The sequence below is a fragment of the Argentina silus genome, assembly GCF_951799395.1.
Source record: "Argentina silus genome assembly, chromosome: 13".
Lineage (NCBI taxonomy): Eukaryota > Metazoa > Chordata > Actinopteri > Argentiniformes > Argentinidae > Argentina > Argentina silus.
In genome coordinates, this window is record NC_139667.1 from 2,193,105 (window position 1) to 2,213,573 (window position 20,469).

The 20,469-nt window shown below is 44.8% G+C and overlaps 3 protein-coding genes across 4 annotated transcripts in view; 2 read left to right on the top strand and 1 right to left on the bottom strand.

Moving 5' to 3' along the window:
* Nucleotides 1-2,074: 2,074 nt before the first annotated feature.
* On the top strand, nucleotides 2,075-9,757 carry klhl28 (kelch like family member 28; the record flags this gene model as incomplete). The annotated part of the gene is made up of 5 exons (XM_083683132.1): nucleotides 2,075-2,335; nucleotides 2,706-3,343; nucleotides 3,479-3,922; nucleotides 5,680-5,888; nucleotides 6,120-9,757. The coding sequence occupies 5 exons, from the start codon at nucleotides 2,075-2,077 to the stop codon at nucleotides 6,281-6,283; spliced, it is 1,716 nt and encodes a 571-aa protein (XP_083539258.1). The 3' UTR covers nucleotides 6,284-9,757.
* A 996-nt stretch (nucleotides 9,758-10,753) lies between these two features.
* Nucleotides 10,754-15,480, bottom strand: dorip1 (dopamine receptor interacting protein 1). The gene is made up of 5 exons (XM_083682850.1): nucleotides 15,328-15,480; nucleotides 14,281-14,805; nucleotides 13,409-13,498; nucleotides 12,648-12,782; nucleotides 10,754-12,422 (listed from the first exon to the last, which is right to left on the bottom strand). The coding sequence occupies exons 1-5, from the start codon at nucleotides 15,408-15,410 to the stop codon at nucleotides 12,239-12,241; spliced, it is 1,017 nt and encodes a 338-aa protein (XP_083538976.1). The 5' UTR covers nucleotides 15,411-15,480; the 3' UTR covers nucleotides 10,754-12,238.
* Nucleotides 15,481-16,277: 797 nt separating this feature from the next.
* The window catches only part of mthfd1b (methylenetetrahydrofolate dehydrogenase (NADP+ dependent) 1b), an 18,003-nt gene continuing 13,811 nt past the window's right edge, over nucleotides 16,278-20,469 (top strand). For both annotated transcript variants that reach the window (XM_083682985.1, XM_083682984.1), the window contains exons 1-4: nucleotides 16,278-16,479; nucleotides 19,750-19,834; nucleotides 20,173-20,232; nucleotides 20,363-20,416. In XM_083682985.1, coding sequence (XP_083539111.1) covers nucleotides 16,442-16,479; nucleotides 19,750-19,834; nucleotides 20,173-20,232; nucleotides 20,363-20,416 — 237 coding nt within the window. In that variant the 5' untranslated portion in view covers nucleotides 16,278-16,441. The remainder of the gene's footprint in view (nucleotides 16,480-19,749; nucleotides 19,835-20,172; nucleotides 20,233-20,362; nucleotides 20,417-20,469) is intronic.

The window sequence follows — 20,469 nt, forward strand, 5'->3', positions numbered from 1 at the left end:
TTATATATCTAGAATCAAATGAATATACCATGAAACCAGATAAAAGAATATAGAATATGTAGAGACTGTAGTGCGACCTGTATTCCCTATGGCTACCAGCTCCCACACTGTTCATGTTACACTTGTCTGCTTGTCTTGATTGACGCTCCTCTTGAGTCTGTGCTTTTCCCTTATCTACTGTGGCCTCTGCGTGGGGATTTAGGCGTCGGTTGCTTGCTGTTAAGCACGTTGTGACCAATGCATTTGTAAAAAGCGCCACACAAATAAGATTTAACACTAGGTGGATGGACTGATATCGGTCTGTGCAGGCATCAGCCCTTCCTAATCCCAAGCTTATTTTTCATTAATGTGATGATTGTGAAAGGGACAGTGGAAAATGTATCAGTGGACAGTGGAAATGGACAAGTATCAGAATATTGAGATTTTATAAAATCCTTATTTTTTTCCGAAAATGTGGACAACAAAAATACGCTTACCAATATGAACTTCTCATATCGTGTGTATTTATTGATCCTAGATGCACACACGGCCAAACCTTTATTTTTGCGTGTCAGGAATGTCAGGGATTTATAATATCTGTGGTCATGAGCACTTGCCGGTGTTGTGCCATTGACCTTTCTGTTGTGTTTTTCACTTTCACTCCCGCATGTCCTACCAAAAGCACTCGTACATCATGTTCCATAGATAACGGAAAAATGTAAAACATTACAGCACAAAACTGGCATTCCCTTTAAAGCGCCCCGCTCCCGGAAGTTACGCAGAGCAGAAGTGTTGTGGTGTTTGTTTTCGTGCCAGTCGCTCGGGGTCCCTGCCGCTGCTGGCCTCACTCCGCACGCACCGCCCGCCCGCACCGCGCCGCGCCGCACGCACCGCACCGCAACCAACACATCCACCGACCATCTGACGCGCAACACAGGTATGCCTCTCCTACATATTGCTCTGATTTTCCAAAAGATACCTATCTAGTATCACATTTCTCAGTTAATAGTCATGTTACTATTTGGGGGGGTGGGTGGGGAGGGGGGGAGTATTCATCCACGATGTATCGCTAACTGTGTTTATTTTTAGCAGCAGAATTGCACTGGCTCTACTCTGCAGTGCCAATGAATGCATTGGAAATACATGCCCTTGTAATTGCAATTTCTCACACTAGGCCCTTCTAAAAAACCATCATACGTCCGACGGGTATTGCCGGGCAGGCTACGCAATGATGCTTAGCTTTGTTGTAGAATTGATAAGTATTCATTTTGTGAAAGGACGGCGCTATCAATTAGAAAATCTGAACTGCAGCTAGCTAGCCAATGTTGTTGCTTGCTAATGCTAGACAGTTGCCAAGTATGGACGATGCGAAGGCAGCTGGCTAGCTAGCTATGTTACTCAGCTAGCTAACGGAATTATACCACCGCCCAAATACATTCATGTTCAGCTAGCTGACAGCTGCATATCACCGCTTGTGCTAGTTAGCTATTTCGTCTACTTGTAATGTGAAGCGGATTGGAGCATCGAGATATAGAGAGCTAACTAGCTTAGATAGTGTTGGGGCAACCCAGCGAGATTAGCCTGCTTGCAAGGTTAGTATCCTAGCTGCTTGACACTGACAGCTACCTTAGGTGACAGTGAAATGAGACAATCAACGTAGCTAAGCTAAGTGCCCATGCAGCTCCATTATAAGCTGTCTAACTTAACGGATTTGCTAAAGCTACCATTTGTATGTGATGATGGTCTATCAATCAGATTTACTCTCTTGATTTGATGGAAACTGTAGATTTTCTGGAAACAAATGGTACATGATGAATACATATGATTCATGTATGATTCTGTATGCTGTCAATGTTTCAATGTCTTTGTTTGCCATCCTGTCTCATATACAGTGGCTTGACTTGCGGCTCATTCAGGAGACAACTGTTGTCCTGCCTGTGTTTACATTTGTCCACTTTGGTTCTTAAAATCGACACTGCTGCATTATCATCATGGAAGGCTGCCCTGCGTGCGTCTTGAGAGAGTGCAGGAACGTCCTCGTGAAATGTGGCCTACGCTTGACAGCGTCGTACTGATGGTAGATTCTTCTCCCCAGATGGACCAGCAGGCCCAGTCCTATATGCTTGCCAGTCTGACGCGGCCCCACTCTGAGCAGCTGCTGCAAGGCCTCCAGCTGCTGCGGCAGGACCATGAGCTGTGCGACATTGTGCTGCGCGTGGGTGATGCCAAGATCCATGCCCACAAAGTGGTGCTGGCGAGCATCAGCCCCTACTTCAAGGCCATGTTCACGGGCAACCTGTCTGAGAAGGAGACCTCCGAGGTGGAGTTCCAGTGCATTGACGAGGCGGCACTACAGGTACTACAGATAGACTCGTGGTTGGCAGTGAGAAGCTTATGAGAAGCTAATATAATATAACGCACGCCATTTAGCTGACTCTTTTATCCAGAGCGACTTGCATTGCAGTGAGTGCATACATACATTTCAGTGTATATGGTCCCAGCGGGAATCAAACCCACAGCCTAAGCGTTGTTGGCGCCGTGCTCTACCAGCTGAGCCACAGAGCACCACAGAAGCTGGCACTACAGTGTTGTCTATTAGCATCTTTTTTTTTTATATATACACAGTGTTTTTTTTTCTGAGTGCTTGTTGTTGTTGTCTATGGACTTGTTCCATCACTTTCTCATGATGTACCCCCCCCCGCCGCCGCCCCTCCCCCTTCCTGCAGGCCATCGTTGAGTATGCCTACACTGGCACAGTGTTCATCTCCCAGGAAACAGTGGAATCCCTACTGCCAGCTGCTAACCTTCTCCAGGTCAAGCTAGTGCTGAAGGAGTGCTGCTCCTTCCTGGAAAGCCAGCTGGACGCTGGGAACTGTATAGGCATCTCCCGCTTCGCTGAGACCTACGGCTGCCATGACCTCTGCCTGGCAGCCACCAAGTTCATCTGCCAGAATTTCGAGGAGGTGTGCCAGACGGAGGAGTTTTTCGAGCTGACGCGGGCGGAGTTGGACGAAATAGTGTCAAACGACTGCCTGAAGGTGGTAACGGAGGAGACCGTGTTTTACGCCCTGGAGTCCTGGATCAAGTACGACGTGACTGAGCGGCAGCAGCACCTGGCCCAGCTGCTGCACTGCGTCCGCCTGCCTCTCCTCAGTGTCAAGTTCCTCACCCGCCTCTACGAGGCCAACCACCTCGTCCGCGATGACCACACATGCAAGCACCTGCTCAACGAAGCCCTCAAATACCATTTCATGCCTGAGCACCGCCTCTCCTACCAGACTGTGCTGTCCACGCGGCCACGGTGCGCTCCCAAGGTGCTACTCGCTGTGGGAGGCAAGGCCGGACTCTTCGCCACCCTGGAGAGGTAATACCTGAAGCCTTTTCATGTCTGTGTGCTAAGCTATTATGAGTAACTCATGTGGATGTTTACTGAGATGAAAACGGAGAAAATAATTGACTGAAAATAAGTGTTGTTTTATGTCTCTCTTCTCCTTCGCAGCATGGAGATGTATTTCCCTCAGACGGACTCGTGGATCGGGCTCGCCCCTCTCAGCGTTCCCCGTTACGAGTTCGGGGTGGCGGTGTTGGACCAGAAGGTGTACGTGGTGGGAGGCATCGCCACACACATGCGCCAGGGCATTAGCTACCGGAGACACGAGAGCACGGTGGAGAGCTGGGACCCCGACAGCAACACCTGGTCCACGGTGGAGCGCATGGCGGAGTGCCGCAGCACCCTGGGGGTGGTGGTCCTGGCAGGGGAGCTGTACGCTCTGGGGGGCTACGATGGCCAGTACTACCTGCAGTCTGTGGAAAAGTACGTCCCCAAGGTGAAGGAGTGGCAGCCCGTGGCACCAATGACCAAGTCCCGCAGCTGCTTTGCCACAGCTGTGCTGGATGGCATGGTGTATGCCATCGGCGGCTATGGCCCAGCCCATATGAATAGGTACGTTGGTGGTGTTCCTCAATTCATGTTTTTATTTATATATATATATATAAACATACACACACACACACAGTACCAGTCAAAAGTTTGGAGTTTTGCCAAGAGTGTGCAAAGCTGTCATCAAAGCAAAAGGTGGCTACTTTGAAGAATCTAAAATATGAAACATATTCTGGTTTGTTTAACACTTTTTAGTTTACTACATAATTCCATATGTGTTCCTTAGTTAGTTTTGATGTCTTCAATATTAATCTACAATGTAGAAAATAATTAAAAAAAATAAAGAAAACCATTGAATGAGAAGGTGTGTCCAAACTTTTGACTGGTACTGGTAATTCATTTTGTCTAATGTGGAGGTATGCATCGGCACAGGGAGTTTTGGTTACATAGTACCTGTATGGTGTATTAAGTTTTGTCCTGGGCTTGTGACCTGCTAGATTTCGAGATTATCATGTCTTGGTCCAGGCAAGGTCTTACATATCTGCCATTTAGCTGACGCTTTTATCCAAAGCGACTTACATTGCAGTGAGTGCATACATTTCAGTATATATGGTCCCAGCAGGAATCAAACCCACAACCTAAGCGCTGTTAGTGCCGTGCTCTACCAACTGAGCCACAGAGGACCACCTTAATACCTTATGCTTCTGAAGTGCTTGCATCAAAACCTACCCTCAACTTCTCTTTCTTCCTACACATGACCGTTTGTACATCAGAGAGGTTATTTACGGTAGACTCTACGCCGCAAGACCTTTTATATAAGGGCTTTGATCCAATGGAAAAGCTTTCAGACCCCCATTCAATTATGCTCTGTCGCCTAGCCAGCAACATAACCCCCAGATTTCCGCGCTGGATCCAGATCTGTTGCGTCTCCTGGTCATCTGGTTGAGGTAGCAAACAAGTGAGGGATGTCAACTGCTGCTGTGAAAAGGGCCCATAGCCTGCTAATGAGTGGAGAGGGAAATCAGGCAGCAGCAGTTGCTGAAGTTTTCTTTGCATAAGAGCTCTCTCTCTTGCTGCTGGTTGGAGCTCTGTCGTAGTCTTTGCCCACTAGAGAGAGATGTCCCTGTTGTTGTTACCCTGTCTCCTTGACTCCCCAAACCCCTCGGGAGAATGTCTGGGACTGTTTTTCCACCCCGATGAAACCTGCATGCACTTAAATGCTGTGAGGTAACTCCCAAATTGCAAGTTTCCAGCGATGTGGTGAAGGGTTTCATCACTGGCATTAGCACTGTAATTAAGGACGGCAATAGATGTCCTCATTTAGTTTGGCTGCTTTTGAATGTGGTATTAACACTCTTATAGCCCAAGTGAATCGCATTGATTTTGGAGTACAATTTAATTTCTCTAGACTTTATGGAACAAGTGATAGGCCCACTTGTTTTTCTCTTTCTTTCTTTTTTTTTTTTTTTTTTTTTTTTACAAGGGTATTGTTATTGTTACTGTATTGGTAACAATAACTGTACTTACTGACAAACTATAACTTACTTTAGCATGTCAGCCATTAGGATATTCCACAGTTTTACATGGTGTACATTTTCTAGCGCAGATACACATTGAAAGACAACAAACAGCACGTTAAGGTTCAGTTGACGCTCAATAGAAGAAAATGAGCGTGCGCATGCGTACACCAAAACATAACAAGGAAGAGACACTTCTCATGTAGCTGAGGACGGCTAACCCTTGACCCTTTGCTAACCCTTGACCCTTTGCTACGATCAGTGAATGTTTTTTTTTTTTACTGGAGCTTTGTCTGTTCTCAGTGTGGAGCGCTATGACACCAGCAAGGATGCCTGGGAAATGGTAGCCCCCATGGCGGACAAAAGGATAAACTTTGGAGTTGGGGTCATGCTAGGGTTCATATTCGTGGTCGGGGGACACAACGGGGTTTCCCACCTGTCCAGCATCGAGAGGTACGATCCGCACCAGAACCAGTGGACGGCCTGTCGGCCAATGAATGAGCCTCGCACAGGTGAGTCGGGACGTCGTGATTTGTACGGGGAAGCGATTGAAGAAAGACTCATCAGGAGAGTGTTTTGGTTAATTTATGCATCCGAAAAAAATAGTAAATGCAGTGAATGAGTTCTAGAGAGGCTTGTTTTAATCAAGGCAAGCCAGAAATCACTTGGAAAAAAGTGAACTTTAACTAAAGCCTGTCGTCCGAATACGACTAAGTTGATTTTTTGTGTGTGTCCCTTCCCAGGTGTCGGCTCTGCCATAGTGGACAACTACCTCTATGTGGTGGGGGGTCACTCTGGGTCGTCCTACCTGAACACTGTCCAGCGGTACGACCCCATCACAGACAGCTGGCTGGACTCGAGCGGCATGATGTACTGCCGCTGTAACTTTGGCCTGACTGCCCTTTGACCCATGGCTCGGCTGGCTAGGACTCCTTAAGGGAAGACTTTAGACGCAAAAGGGTTTTCTGTTTATTTGTCTTTTGCCCCAATTCATCCCCAGTGGGCTGAGGAGGGATCCACGCTGACGTGGATCCCAGAGAGAGAGAGAGCTTTCTGGGTGGATGGATGGATGAATGTGTCCGGCTGGCTGGCTGGCTGGCTGGCTGGCTGGCTGGCTGGCTGGCTGGCTGGCTGGTTGGCTGGCTGGCTGGCTGGCTGCTAGTGCAGGGGACCACAGAAATGACCAGAGTCGAGTGAGGAGGGTCTGGACGGACGGACGGGCGAGAGGGGCAGATTAGGACGTATGACGTCACAGAGGCAAGGAGAAGATGACCACTCTACTGCTGCTGGACCACAACAAGGACTCTGAGCCATCGCACCAGAGGATTGTGGGAGAAAATCTGTCACATCGTAGACATTTTTTTTTTTGTGTTCATGCCATTTTTTCTCTTTATTGCGCTCGTTTTCTTCCTGTTATTTTCCTGCCATGAGCAGAACACGTGTTCCAAATGTTTTTTTGATCCTTAAAGTTTGATTGTGTGTGTGTGTGTGTGTATGGAAGGATTGGCTGAATTAATGTGTGTGTGTGTGTGCGTGAGTATGTGCATGTCAGATGAAATGATTGTTTGTTCTTTATTGTCTGTGTGTGCAGGATGAAAGCTCAGGCGGGGTGAGTGGTTCACCCACCGTGTTTGAAACGTCCTGCATCGAAATCAGTGCTTCACAAAAAGAGAAAAATCGGAATCTTTATATTCACTTAAAAAGGGCTGCCTTTTTTTTTCTGTTGTAAATAGTCGAAATGAAAAGAAATATATAGATATGAATATATCCTCCAGTGCATTGCCTGTAAATGTTTTCTGCACTGGGTTACTAGTTATGGGATGTTTGTTTGTTTGTGTGTATGTGTTAAACACCCCCCCCCCCCCCCCCGAGAGTGCTCTGCCACCTGTCTCAGCTTTACCCGCGGAGCGATTCGGATGTCCCCCATGTTACGGCTTCTGTTACATCTTCCTGTGGTAGGGTCACACTCCATCCCTCTTCGTAAGGCATTGAAAAGTGATCCTGTCCCTCTTTTCACTGCTGGGTTTGTACACAATACTAACTGGTGCTATATTTAGGATTCAGGATTCAGCTGTTGTGTCTGTTATCGCCTCATGGAAGGAGGCTAACTTTATTTGTTCCTCCATTGCGTTTTGTTACTGTTGTTGTTGTCGTCGTTGTCGTCGTAGATGTTGGTTCTATACTTGCGTGCATTAAAATGCCCCAAATTCTGCTAGCCCCCCATGCAATAAAGCACTATCTTTCTGGACGGCAACCTTGTGGCTGGACTACCATAGACCCCAGTCATAACTTTGAGCCCCATGATGGGGCTTCAACCTATCTATGACTGATGCAGTTCAGTTAAAGACATTTCGACGCGTTCCCTCTTCAGCCCCGGGGATGCCGTCCTTTTGGCTTTGGCTCGCCTGACGCGTTCCCTGCGTTAAGGAACCGAAGGTCTAGCTTTGTAGTTTGTAGTCGCTGTCCCAAAATGGCCGCTATCACTTCCAGCTTCCTCACAAGGAAGACTCGGTGATGTTGTCACTCTCTAACCGGTTAGGAATAAACTCTTGTTCAGCATGTGAATGACCCCCTACACCCTCTCTGCTTGCTTGCCACCTCTCCGCTGATGCATGTGTGAGCTGCATGTGGCCCAGGCCTTCCAGACTAGCTCAGACGAGAGCGTTTTTATACCATAGGCCCGTGAGAAGTGCCAAAATATGACCTGCTTTCACAAGTCTGCTGTAACTTCTTTCCCACCTCCAGAGCCACAAATAGCTTTTCCCCCTTGTGTGCCAGAACCAGAAGCGTTCTTTTCACTGCTTGTGTGTGTGTGTGTGTGTGTGTGTGTGTGTGTGTGTTACATTCCTCTGTGCTGTCATGTGGAGGGGGTGAGTGTGGAGCACTAAAGGGCTGTAACTATTGTAAAGCTACGTTGTCCCTGTCACAAACCCTGTGGCCCCCAGAGAGAGACCCCAGACATACAAGGGATTAGATACCTGACTGACTAAGCTCAAACCTCGTGTGTGTGTGTGTGTGTGTGTGTGTGTGTGAGAGAGAGAGAGAGAGAGGGGCCTTGGGCCACACTAGGGCAGGTAGTACGAGGCAATAGATGGAGCATAGTGGAGAGCTGGTGAGGTGTCAGTCTGTTGTTGGTCCAGTATGGAAGTATAGTTTTATTTGAATTGTACATTATATATGTTTGCACATGTGGAAACAGAAAACGGAGCTCTGCATTGCACTTACCAAACTCTTTGATACATTGTGTGATTTGTATATACAGTAGGTCTCAATTTAGGTTAATGGCATTTAGACGATGCAATAAGAGTTTTCGTGGATTACTGTTTTTTGGTTTCAGTTAGCCTCCTTAAAAGCCAAGGCATCTCATATAGCAGTGATGGAATCACACGTGGCATGTCTGTCTGTTCACATGTTGTTAGCTGTTGTTTATACCGTCTTGATGAAAGACCACTGACTTTAATACCTTTCTGTCCGATGTTGTTGTCATCCAACTCTGCATCTTGTGTCTTAGGAGCGGTGTCCAATGTTGTGCATGCTGATTCACTTGTACTAGGATACGTTTGCAGACAGAATCAAATGGATTGTTCTCCAGTAAAAAAAAAAAAGAAGAAAAAAAAAAAAGCCCTAATTAATGTTTTCCCTAGTCTGGGGCTAGACTTTGGCTGTGTGTGAGTCTTGCTCTGAGCCAACCTAGCTTGTCTGTCCCAGTGGACAGCAGCCTTGCAGTCACAGTACAGGTGTATGATTTTTGCGTGCCTCCATTTTCACACTAATTGCCAATTGTGGGGTGCGTTCACAACACCCTGACCCTCCTAAAGTTACATTGTTCTTAAGCAACGATAAGATCAAAGACCGCTCCCTTTAACATCTCAAGACTGTTTAGTCTTGTTCGAGCAATAACAGACTATTGTCAGCATACAGAGATCAGGAGCTTGTCAGTACAAGTATGTGAGTTCTTCACTGCTCCTTTTTTCAAAAATCCTGTTTTTTTTTTGTGGAACTTTAGTGGGTGAGTCTTTGCGTGCCGGTAGTTAAATTGGCTTCGTATTCAATTTATCAGAGAGAAAAAACTAAAGTTATGTCATTGTTGTAACTGCTACTGCTTTTTACCCCTCCGAGAACTTTGCACTTTTCCATCATAGATCCCTAGTCATCGTGATTTTTTCCTTATTGAAGATACCGATTTTTTTTGGTTGAGTTGTCGTGTGATGAAGGCAAATGGGTCTTTTTACAACTGGTGAGGCATTTCAGCTTGCATGATTTTACAGCTCACATTGCATTAATACATAATATTTACAGAGTCATGAATTATGTTTCTGTCCCTTTCTCGATGATTGTGGTCATATGAATAGATTCAACACCAACGTTTTATTGCCCCCCCCCCAAAAAAGCTAAAGGTGTAAGTGAACAATCCACTCACATGTAAATTGACTTCTGACTTGACTGTATAAATCTTTGGGGATATGATATGTGTAGACAAACAATAGTGCATTTCATAAATGGAAGGGGAAAAAAACAGTCGCTCAAAAGAAATTAGCCGCTGTTGATCAGATATCCTCCTTTTCCTGTCATGTTCCTTGTGGTACCATGTTCTGTTGATGTCACGTGGCTGGGTTGGGCGGACGAGCCCCCAGACCAGACCAGACCAGACAGAGAAGTCACGCAGGCGTGATCGCTCTCCTGCTGCCATCGGTTCAAGCGTGTGTGTTGGCCTGTACAAATGTTAACCTTGTAAGTATATTGACAACACCATTCATTTCATGGGTGTATACTAACTTATTATGTTCTGCTTCGCGGAAATAACCATTGGCCAATACGTGGAATCTGAAAACGTGAAACTGCAAAATGAAGGGATGTATAAATGTGTGAAGTTCATAACTTATTGTATCATGGCCTAACCATTTTTTGTTTTGCCACCACTCTCACCAAAGTGCTTGTTTTACTAAAGAATGCTGAGGGGATACTAATATCAAGTATAGGATGGACTGTTTGTAAGGTCACTACTGTTTTGTGTCTGGAAAAAAATCCTTTCAAACTGATGTCAATGTTAGCCAAATTACCACTCTGCTTCTTTTACATTTCCCATGAGTGTGTCTGATGTGTGTCTGAAGTAAAGTGATAATCTTGAATTTTACATCCTGTGGATTATCACTGGAACTACAAGATAACCCTAGATGTAGATGCAGTATTTTTCACATTCTATCATGCTTTGATTGAACATACATACATTTTAGCCAGTTTATTTATGTGTGGTGCAGTTGTACCCAGTTAAAATTAATAAATGCCTGCCTTAAAAGGTACCCTTCTCCTTTCTTCTTCTTGACCATGTTTTGTCATTCGGACCAGTGCAAAAGTGTAACAAACAAAAACACACATGTCCAAAATATAAAAATATTTGTATTGCTTTTTTAAAAAGATTATTAACAACAAATGCATAGAAAAAGAACTGACACACACACACACACACACCATTCAGGACTGTGGCTCTATCAAGACAATGTTGCAACGTCATTTTGAGAAGAGTGATATGGTTCGTTATATTAAATTGGCAGAGGCACAATGTGATACTGATAATTCACTAGATTTTGAAGTCTGATATGCTATGATAGATGAGTTTAAAATTCAATACAAAGCCACTGTCGCAGCCTTATATTTACTGGAGGTTAAGAGCAGGACGTACTGTTTTCAACTGCGCTGTTGTTCTATGCCAAATCACTAGTTTATAATTCTGGATCAATTCATGGGCATCGTGTCGACTGATTTCTACGGAAGACAAAAGGAAGCACTTCTGTAACATCACTGTGCTAGGGTAATTGTAAGTACACGCAATTACTCTTCAGACTTCTGATACGCTGTATACAACTTGAGCATTTAATCCTATATATGAGTTTTTGGCTAAAATGTATACCTCCACCAACTTCAGCAAGTTAACAAAAGCAGGGAATCAACACTAAGTGAAACGTGGTTTGATTTCCACCAGATGCAAAGCAGTATGTATTTCAACTGTTTCTTAACTTTTCAAACCACAGTAGAAATAGTACATCAGAGAGCACCCTGTTTGATCAGTCAGGGCTGGTATGCACAAATGGTTTGAAAAAGAACACAGACACGGATATAGACTTGTATGCTGAGTCTCACTTCCCTGCTGACCAATCAGTTGAGGATTCAGGCTACAGGAACTCTCTAAAGGGCCAATCAGTCACCCCCACCCATGAAAGCATTTGCACATTTGCATGATTTTTAACAAACACTTAGGGTTAGTGATCCAATGGAAACGTGCCAAGATGCAAAATCTGTACGATTCAATTAACGCAAACATGTCCCCCGTTAGGCTCTACGGTTATGAAGTTTATTATGTAATATTATAGTATTATTTATGCATACCAGCCCAGAACTATTATAGTCCATATATATATATATATATATATATATATATTCTTGGATTCCAAGCATGCCCAAAAGGGAAAAGCAGTGTTCATCTTGCACAGTGCGCTTTTCACAAGCAACAGTCAGGCAAAACAGAGCACATCATTCAAAAAAGTAACCTAGAGTATAAACAGAACAAGGAGGTTGTTGACATGAGGACCTTGACCGAAAAAACATTGTACATGTGGCGTACGCATGTTCAGGACAAGAAAACGGTATTTTTTTTATGATCAGGTGGGAAAAACTATCAGACACACTATAACTGAAGAAGTTGCAGAACAGAACAATGATGGAACTAACTAAGACTAACTAACTAACTAACTAACCAAGGTAATTAGTGGAATTGTTTCTTGTTCCTGTGAGTTAAGGGCAGTGGAACAGAAACACAGGATGGTTAAGGTCTTGTCTCTGTGGCGCCTGTAGACACCGGTGCGTCTCATTTGTCCGAGGCGCGGATGTAGACCAGTGAGGAAAGCAGCAGGAGCTCGGGGGGCTTGTTCAAGAGGATCAGGTTGTCGCTCCGCAGCCCATCATAGTGCATCCAGTAGCCGTCTATCTGGAAGGCTGCAGAGTAGTGATGCTCCTCCTTGTTGAAGAGTGTGGCGCCCTCCAGTGAATACCTGAGGAAACGCAGGGGGATGAAGTCAGCTGGATTCGTCACGGGTTCATCGTAACATTCTCAGTAATGCAAAGTACTGTACTGGGAAAGTTCTGAAGTAGTAATACAAATAGACTAACAAGCAAACACATACAGTCCCCCCCCCCCCCCTCCACCCTTCCAAATATAGATCTTGTGAGTTGCATCTTGTTCAAGCAGGACAGCCATGCTCCGGTGCCTGTCTAACCTGTGCTGGGACAGGGCCAGGTGGTAGGGTACGTAGGACAGCTCCTCAGACTTCCACAGCTGCATGTTGAGAATGACAAACGGAGGGGGGCCATGGCAGAAGACCCTCTGAGAGAACTCCCTCAGCCCGTTACAGCTGTGCCACAGAGAGGACATGAGTCATCACCATGATGGAGGACAGGAGAGATGGGAGGACAATATGACTGTCTACATGTTGTAACGATATGCAAATACAGTACTGTATGTATGTATGTATGTATGTATGTACAGTACCAGTCAAAAGTTTGGACACAAACTTGCCAAGAGTGTGCAAAGCTGTCATCAAAGCAAAAGGTGGCTACTTTGAAGAATCTAAAATATAAAACATATTCTGGTTTGTTTAACACTTGTTTACTACATAATTCCATATGTGTTCCTTCATAGTTTTGATGTCTTCAATATTAATCTACAATGTAGAAAATAATTTAAAAATAAAGAAAAAACATTGAATGAGAATGTGTGTCCAAACTTTTGACTGGTACTATATGTATGTATGTATGTATGTATGTATGTATGTATGTATGTATGTATGTATGCTCTTCCGGGTAAAGAATGAACTCGCTCTCTAAAAGGAGGAGATGTAATGATATGCAAATACGTTACAGTAGGTGTATGCATGCATGCATGTCCTGTACGCATGCATGCACTTCCAGGGCTGGGGGCAGTCTCATAAAGCATGAGTTAACTTGATGTCCCGCTGTTTCCTCACAACAAATATCTCACCCCAGCTCTTTGCAGAGAAGGATCTTGGGACAGAAGTATTCGTCCACAGCTGACTGAATGGGGTCTCTATGAGGCAGCTCATGAGGGGGACTAAAGAGAGGAAGAAAAAAAAGAGTCAGAGGCCTAAAAAAAAATAAAAAAAACATCTGCAGTTCAGCCATCTGCCCCCACACACCAGTACTAGACAACATGCATTAATTCACACAAGCCTAAGTCATCAAGCAGACCTCGGCTCTGAAGGTGAAATTACCTTTAAACAAAGACTGTTTAAATAGTGGTTGGGAGAAGATGATCCACTGTCTAAACAAGGGAACGCTGTGGTTAAACATGCCTGTATAAGGCTGTGGTAGACACTCGTGAGAGGTGGAGTCCCGGGCCGGAGATGGTGAAACACTGGCCACTCCCTTCATCATCTGAGACTCGCAGGCTGGGCCTTATTTTAGTCAAGTATCAAGGGGTGGAAATAAACACCACTAGAAGACAGGAGGCGTAGGCCAGCTGATCCGCATCATTAGTAAAGCGTTCAGCAGTGACCGGGCCGTCCCATTTGGACACAGTCCCAATTGTTTAGCTCCACTGAGAGCTCCTTTAGGACCAGAGGTTGAAGTCTAGCTCTATTTTGAACTTTGTGTGCATTCAATCACTATCAGTTTTCACGAAGTCAAAGAGTTAGCGTTTTGCGTTTTGTGTTTTGAACCGAGGATATTGCATATCCATATTGCGTACGATTTAACAACCCCTTGTATCTAAAAAAAAAAAGAAGAAGCAATAAGTGGCAAATTTGGTAGTAGTCTTGTCCCTCCCTATTCACCACAGACCCTAGCTCACTCCATTGCCTAACCAGAGAGGTCAGGAGCCTCTGCCTCTCTTACTTGATGCTGATGGTCCTCTGTATGAACACCTGGTAACGTGCAGGACAGCTCCAGTTGGTGCACAAGCTCTCCTGCATGGTGGACATCAGGTTCTCCAGGTTCTTGGTGAAGTTCTCATGCTCATTGCCAAACAAGTCAATCTCTAGAGCCGCATGATGGATCAGGGAGCGGTACTGTCTCTTCGACATCCGATCCCAGATCCACAGCATCTTGACAGTGGCGTAGTCATAGGAGTCCATCAGGTAGAGGAAATGCTCCACAAACTGCTTGCCCAGGAAAACACCCACCTCCCTGGGGAAACCCTGGTTGTCTCTCAGGATCACATAGAGGATCATGAGGAACCCATCGATGGTGCAGGTGTTTTTTAAGTTTATCTTGACGTACAGTGGGGTGCAGGAAATGGCCTTCCGCCCAGCTCTGATGGGGTACACGCCCCCCCACGGAAGTACAGGCCTCCAAAAGGAACGATCCTCTTCGTCATTGTTGTTGATGGACGCACGGATCTCCTCAAACAATGTCTTGGACCTATGGATGGAAAACAATAAAAGTGAGCAAGAGGTTACCATTGGAAATGGTGAACGTGCATATTTGCAAAGCAAGCGAGGTGGACACACAACCCCATACTTATCGCATTTGTAGCTTTATTAGCAGCCACTGTCGTGAAATTTGCATCGTATCAACCATTGAAAAGATATTGAAGATAAGCAAATCATAAATGGTGCGGTTACTTGCAGACACAATGGTGCGGTTGCATGCGCCCACAAGCAAACCACAGAAAGTAGCTCTGGCATCGCTAACAGTTATGGTGCTATGTTTGCAAAGTAGCAGCGAAACCTTCACCACCCCCGCGGTTGCATGTAGCTATATGAATTAGCCAACATGCCATAGCTAACTATCTAATGTCGCATTAGGATTAGATTAGTCATGATTTGATGTAACTGCTGGCTAACCTTGCCAGCTAAACCTAATACAGCTAGCAACAATATCAAGCTAGCTAGAAAGCAAGCAAGCCAAATAGCAATGAATGTAGCAGGCTAGCTATAGTACCTTTCGATTTGTACACTCTCTTCGCTGTTTGAAATGAGGGTTTTGAGGTCTTCGTCGTTCAGAATGAGGAATTGACTCTCCATCGTTCTCTATATTTCTTCATGTCTTACATCAGGCCAACAACAGCCTAAAATGTGCACTAAAGTCCAGTATTTTCTGCAACCCCCTACTCCAGAAATACTGTAGCAAAACATCCTCTCGGGTGGTCAGGTAACGCCCACTGCCCCATGTGGTTACGCCCAGAAACATCAGGTTACAGCAAACAGAAAGGAGGACTTCCTCTATTACTGTCCGGTTCTCTGGGAGACTGTCATTCCAGCCTGGGCTCTTTAGTGTTGGCCTTTTCTGCCACCCCCTCGCCTCCTTACTACCAACATTTCGATCCAAAATCACACGGAAAACCCCTAACAATTGGAGAAAATCAAACAAATACCACATTGGTTTTTGACAGTACAATACTGCCACCTAGTGACTTGATTTGGTACCCGCCTCCTCTGAGAGGAGGCAGGTCAAACCCGTGTTTGACGATTTCTGGGAAATAACACTTAAACAGTAAAACCATGATCTATGTTGGTGTTTAACAATAGCATTTTCATCAATAAACAAACGTCAATCTTAAACTCACTCTAAAACGACCGTTTATATCCTTAAAATAATGATTTTGCCCATTGACAATACAACGGTTTTTGATATTCAACTGTTCAGTCATTTCGACAATATAGATCGAAATATATAGACATATATACAGTAAAACTAACAAGTTCAGTGAGAGTTTGGGGGCGCGGTTGGAGGTGTGATTAGAACCCATATGATTGGTCAACATTATCTTCCCAACACCAATACGGTTCTCTGATAGGTTCATGGTGGTTGACAGTGACTCCAACCCCAATGTATTGCTCCACCTTCTAGCATGCCTCTCGTTACGTTTTCTTGTATTCTTAAACGTTTTTAAGTTTGTATCGAACAGTGGCTAAATATATATTGAACTGTGCTACGCTACTGGCGTCAGTGTTCATCCCACCATCATCTCTGCTGTATAACTTGCAACTCCACAACTAGAATCCCAGCCAGAGCAGGATCTGTCTTCACAGGACGGACTGTCACAAGCCAAACGATGCCAGCCCAAATCATCAGCGGAAAAGAAGTTTCGGCGTAAGTATCTGAGGTTTATATTTTGTGTTAATTTGTAGTTATCTAACCAAGTGCACTCTTTGAATCAAATATATGTTACAAAGTTAGCCGGCTAGCACCATCAGTTTCCCCACGCACGGTGGTGTAAACTTGATGCTGGCTCTGGTGGTGCATGCTACTGCTGATTCTGCATGCACCAGTTGATACTACGTTAAGTGAATGTTAATGACTGGTTAGCTACCGTGGCTTCCTCGGACAAGATCGGGCTGCGTTGTGCATGGTGGAGCAACCACGTGTGTCAAGCTTGACGGACCGTAGCATTCTAATAAAAAATCTGGTGACTAGTGGTGTCTCGGGTACTTTACCGCAGGCTAAAGATTTACCTGACTACAGTGCTACAATCGTTTTTGTGTACGCTTTAGCAAACTACAAAAACGGCAACAAAAAAAAGCTTTTCTTTTGATTGCTGTCAGATTTCAATTATTGTGTTGTAGAGCTAGCTAGTGTACTTAAACGTTTAAAATAGGCTGTAATGATAATCAGCCAACAGGATATTAACGTAATACTTGCAATATTTCACGACTTTATAAATGAGTGTATGGGGGGGACGGGGACGGACGGACGGACATCAAGTCATATGTCTTTATTTTTGCCGTCTAGAAGATTCGCACATGATCAGTTATGATTTCATGCAATGTGATCTTTGCCCCGTTGTTTTTGTACAGAATGTGAACAGTGACCTCCAAAGGGGGTTCAGAAAACGGCTGTATTACACCATTCGATAATGTTTTATGATGTCCAACACTCAGCTGGTGGTGATATCAGTTTTTACTGTTGTTTGTAGTCCATATAACAATGAGGAAGCAAATGCAATCTTCTTTGCATTACAACTTTGATTTGGTATACAGTTTTATTTTTAATCTCGACAACCATAGCAATCATTATTATGTAGCCTGTCTTTTTGGTGACAAAACCTGGCTTACATGCATCAGAGGATCTAGGGTACAATTGGCAACTCATGCTAGTCACCAGACAGGCTGCCTGTGCTCTCCTAACTGGGTCCCTCACACTACCCATTAGTTAATTATTTCACCCTGGTGAAAGACCCATCTGCCACATATTCCTCACTTGCATCTTCTAGTTTAGTTGATGTCATTATTTCAGAAGCTGTCATGCTTTCCTACTCATAGTAGTAGTAAACATAAGGTCTGTCTGTCTTGACAGACTCAGTCAGGATTATAATGAGTCTTTGTGCAAGTGACCTTTGTGCATATTTGGGTCATTGAAGTAGTGAGTAGTGTTCAGTGAGCAATTAAGCAACAACGTTGCAGAATAACTCTATAGAAGCGGTGTCCTTGGTCAGGGTGCAACACTTGTTTGATGTCCCTCTCTCACTTGAATTTGGCTGTGTGGACCAGTGGCGGAATAGATAACGCCTTACCACTGATACAATACAGGCTAGTATTGCTGTCATCGTTGTGTGCAAGATTTAGGCTGAGATAATCCATTCAAAACTTCATGATCTAAAACTGGGGTTTGTTGATTCATCATCTGAAGACTCACTGCCTCAGCAAAATGTTTGGGTCTTTTTGTGTCTTTTGTAGGGGTGAAGATAAAGAATAGTCCAGACTGTGAGTTATGATGTATCGTTTGGTTACTTATCCAACCGGAATGGTGTTCAGTGCTATACCGTAGCTGAACTATGCCATTGCCTGCTATCACCACATAAATCACTGTATGAAAAACGTATTTTTTGGCATCTTAGTGGAAAAAGACAAGTGATGTGCTCTCTTTAAAAGTGAGTTGTGTGTCACGCTTTGGTTAATCACAGACGTGCTGCACTATCTTGCAGGCAGTGGTATTCACGTGATGCACAAGAAAAGCATCCCACTCTTAACAGAATTTTTAATGCATTGTTTTCGGTCACAGTTCTGGGGGAAACCCCCCCCCCCCCCCTGCTAAGCTATACCTTCATTATTGAACATTCACCCAGTCTGACCCAGAGTTTGCTCGCAAGATAATTGCTTATCAATAGCCCAGTCATAATACTGTAGTACTGTTGCGTTTGAGAAGGATTAGAAAGGAGCCAGTACTGTAGTGTACAACCGAGAGATGTGTTTATACGTAGGCCTCGGCCTGCGCTGTTTAACATTTCTACACACCAACAGGCTCGCCAAGATTGAATTATTTTTTATCTTTTTAAAGATCAGACATTGGATTTGTACACTCAGTGATTTGTGTATTTCCTCACCCCCGTCTGTCTGTCTGTGGCTGCACACAAGCACCGCAGGGTCAGTAGCCCCAGGCTGATAATATGTGATATGTGTAAAATATACTTTGCCCTCATCTTATTGCTGTGGTTGCTGTTCCACCATTGAAGGCGCCGTGTCCTGTGCCGGTATCTGCCCTCTATCCTCTTAATCTATACTCTTACTCAGGGCTCTTACCACATCCAAGCCATGAAGAGACCAACCGATTTTTTTTTAAATTTAAAAGTATTTCACGTAGTTGCAGGAAAAAGGCCAAAGATAATGCTGGGTTTCTGAAGTGCCCCTCCCGAATGACCAGGTCAGACAAGGGCCGTGGATTTCAATGGGCGTTTCTCAGTGTAGTGATGTAGCTTGTTCTCTGGTGCTTCTTTGCTTCACATATTGCACATTGCTTCTCTCTCCCATGCCGAGATGTACTGTGCCTGTCTGTAGACCCAAGGTTGCTTGTCCACTAAAGGCTTAGGGGGCCTAGCATTTAGTTACATCTTCAGGCTACGTCTTAACGGTCCCTCCTAAAGACCTCTTCACCCCCACTACCCCCCTGTACAAGTTTCTCTCCTGTTAATAAATAAAAAAAGAAGTAATTTTTCCTTCTTCTATCATTGTGACTGCCAATGGCCGCTGGTCCGAGCATTGATTACTTTATCTTATGATGACTGATGGATAGATGATTCACTTACTTAAACAAATGTATTTGTTGTAAGTCGCTTTGGATAAAGGCGTCTGCTAAATGCCATGAATGTAAATGTAAAAGTTAGTGCCATTTGGGTTCACTCAGTGGAGGGCGCCCTCTCTTCCATAACCCTGGAGCTTGACCACTTGGCTTTAGTCAATCACCATGTTTTAACCAGTGGCCCTCTCCAAGGTGCGCTGTGGTCTACCAGAGGACGCAGATCCCAGACTTCTGTGTTCTCAGGGAACGCCACCTCCATGTCAGAACGCACAGGTTTTTAACCCGTTAGCACTGATTCCAGTGTTCCCAGCCTGTGAGAATGACTGTGGCTCCTCTTGTATTTCCTAGGCAGGTGAGAGAGAGGCTGAAGAAGGATGTGGAACAGCTGAAGACTGTGGACCCCAACTTTCGACCAGGTCTGGTGGTGTTACAGGTTAGTACTGTGCAGGAGGGGGTGTTTTTCAGGGTCTGGTACTAATCTTGTTTACTTCTGCTTTGACGTCTGATCCTGCCCTTTCTGTCCTAATTCTTTCCCACGGATTTCTTATTCAGACGGTCCGCAGGCATGTGTCCTTGAGATATTTGTGTATTTTTGCTGCATGTTTAAATGGATACATTCCCACATGTATCAGTCATGAGGCGGACTAAGAACCACTGACTGGAGAGGAGAGTCTATTCAGAGGTTGTTGTATTGTGAATACAACTTTTCATTTGAAAGAAACTGGTCTGTTCTATGTTGCCATGGTCTGGACTGACGGTGTGTGTTTACAGGTGGGGGACCGAGATGATTCAAACCTCTACATAAGCACGAAGCTGAAAGCAGCAACTGAGGTAAATGACAATGACGAGGTTGATGTGAATATCCCCCATACACAAACCATTTTGCTGTTTATGAAGCAGTGTTCGTTCCCTCCTCAGCACCTAACCTCCCTCTCCCTCTCTCTCTCTCTCTTGTGGATAGATTGGGATAAATGCCACACACGTCAGGCTCCCCAAGACTGCCACAGAGGATGAGGTGAGGAGGAATTGAGAGGGCTCAGGGCTGGCTGGCTTCATGGCTGTCTGTGC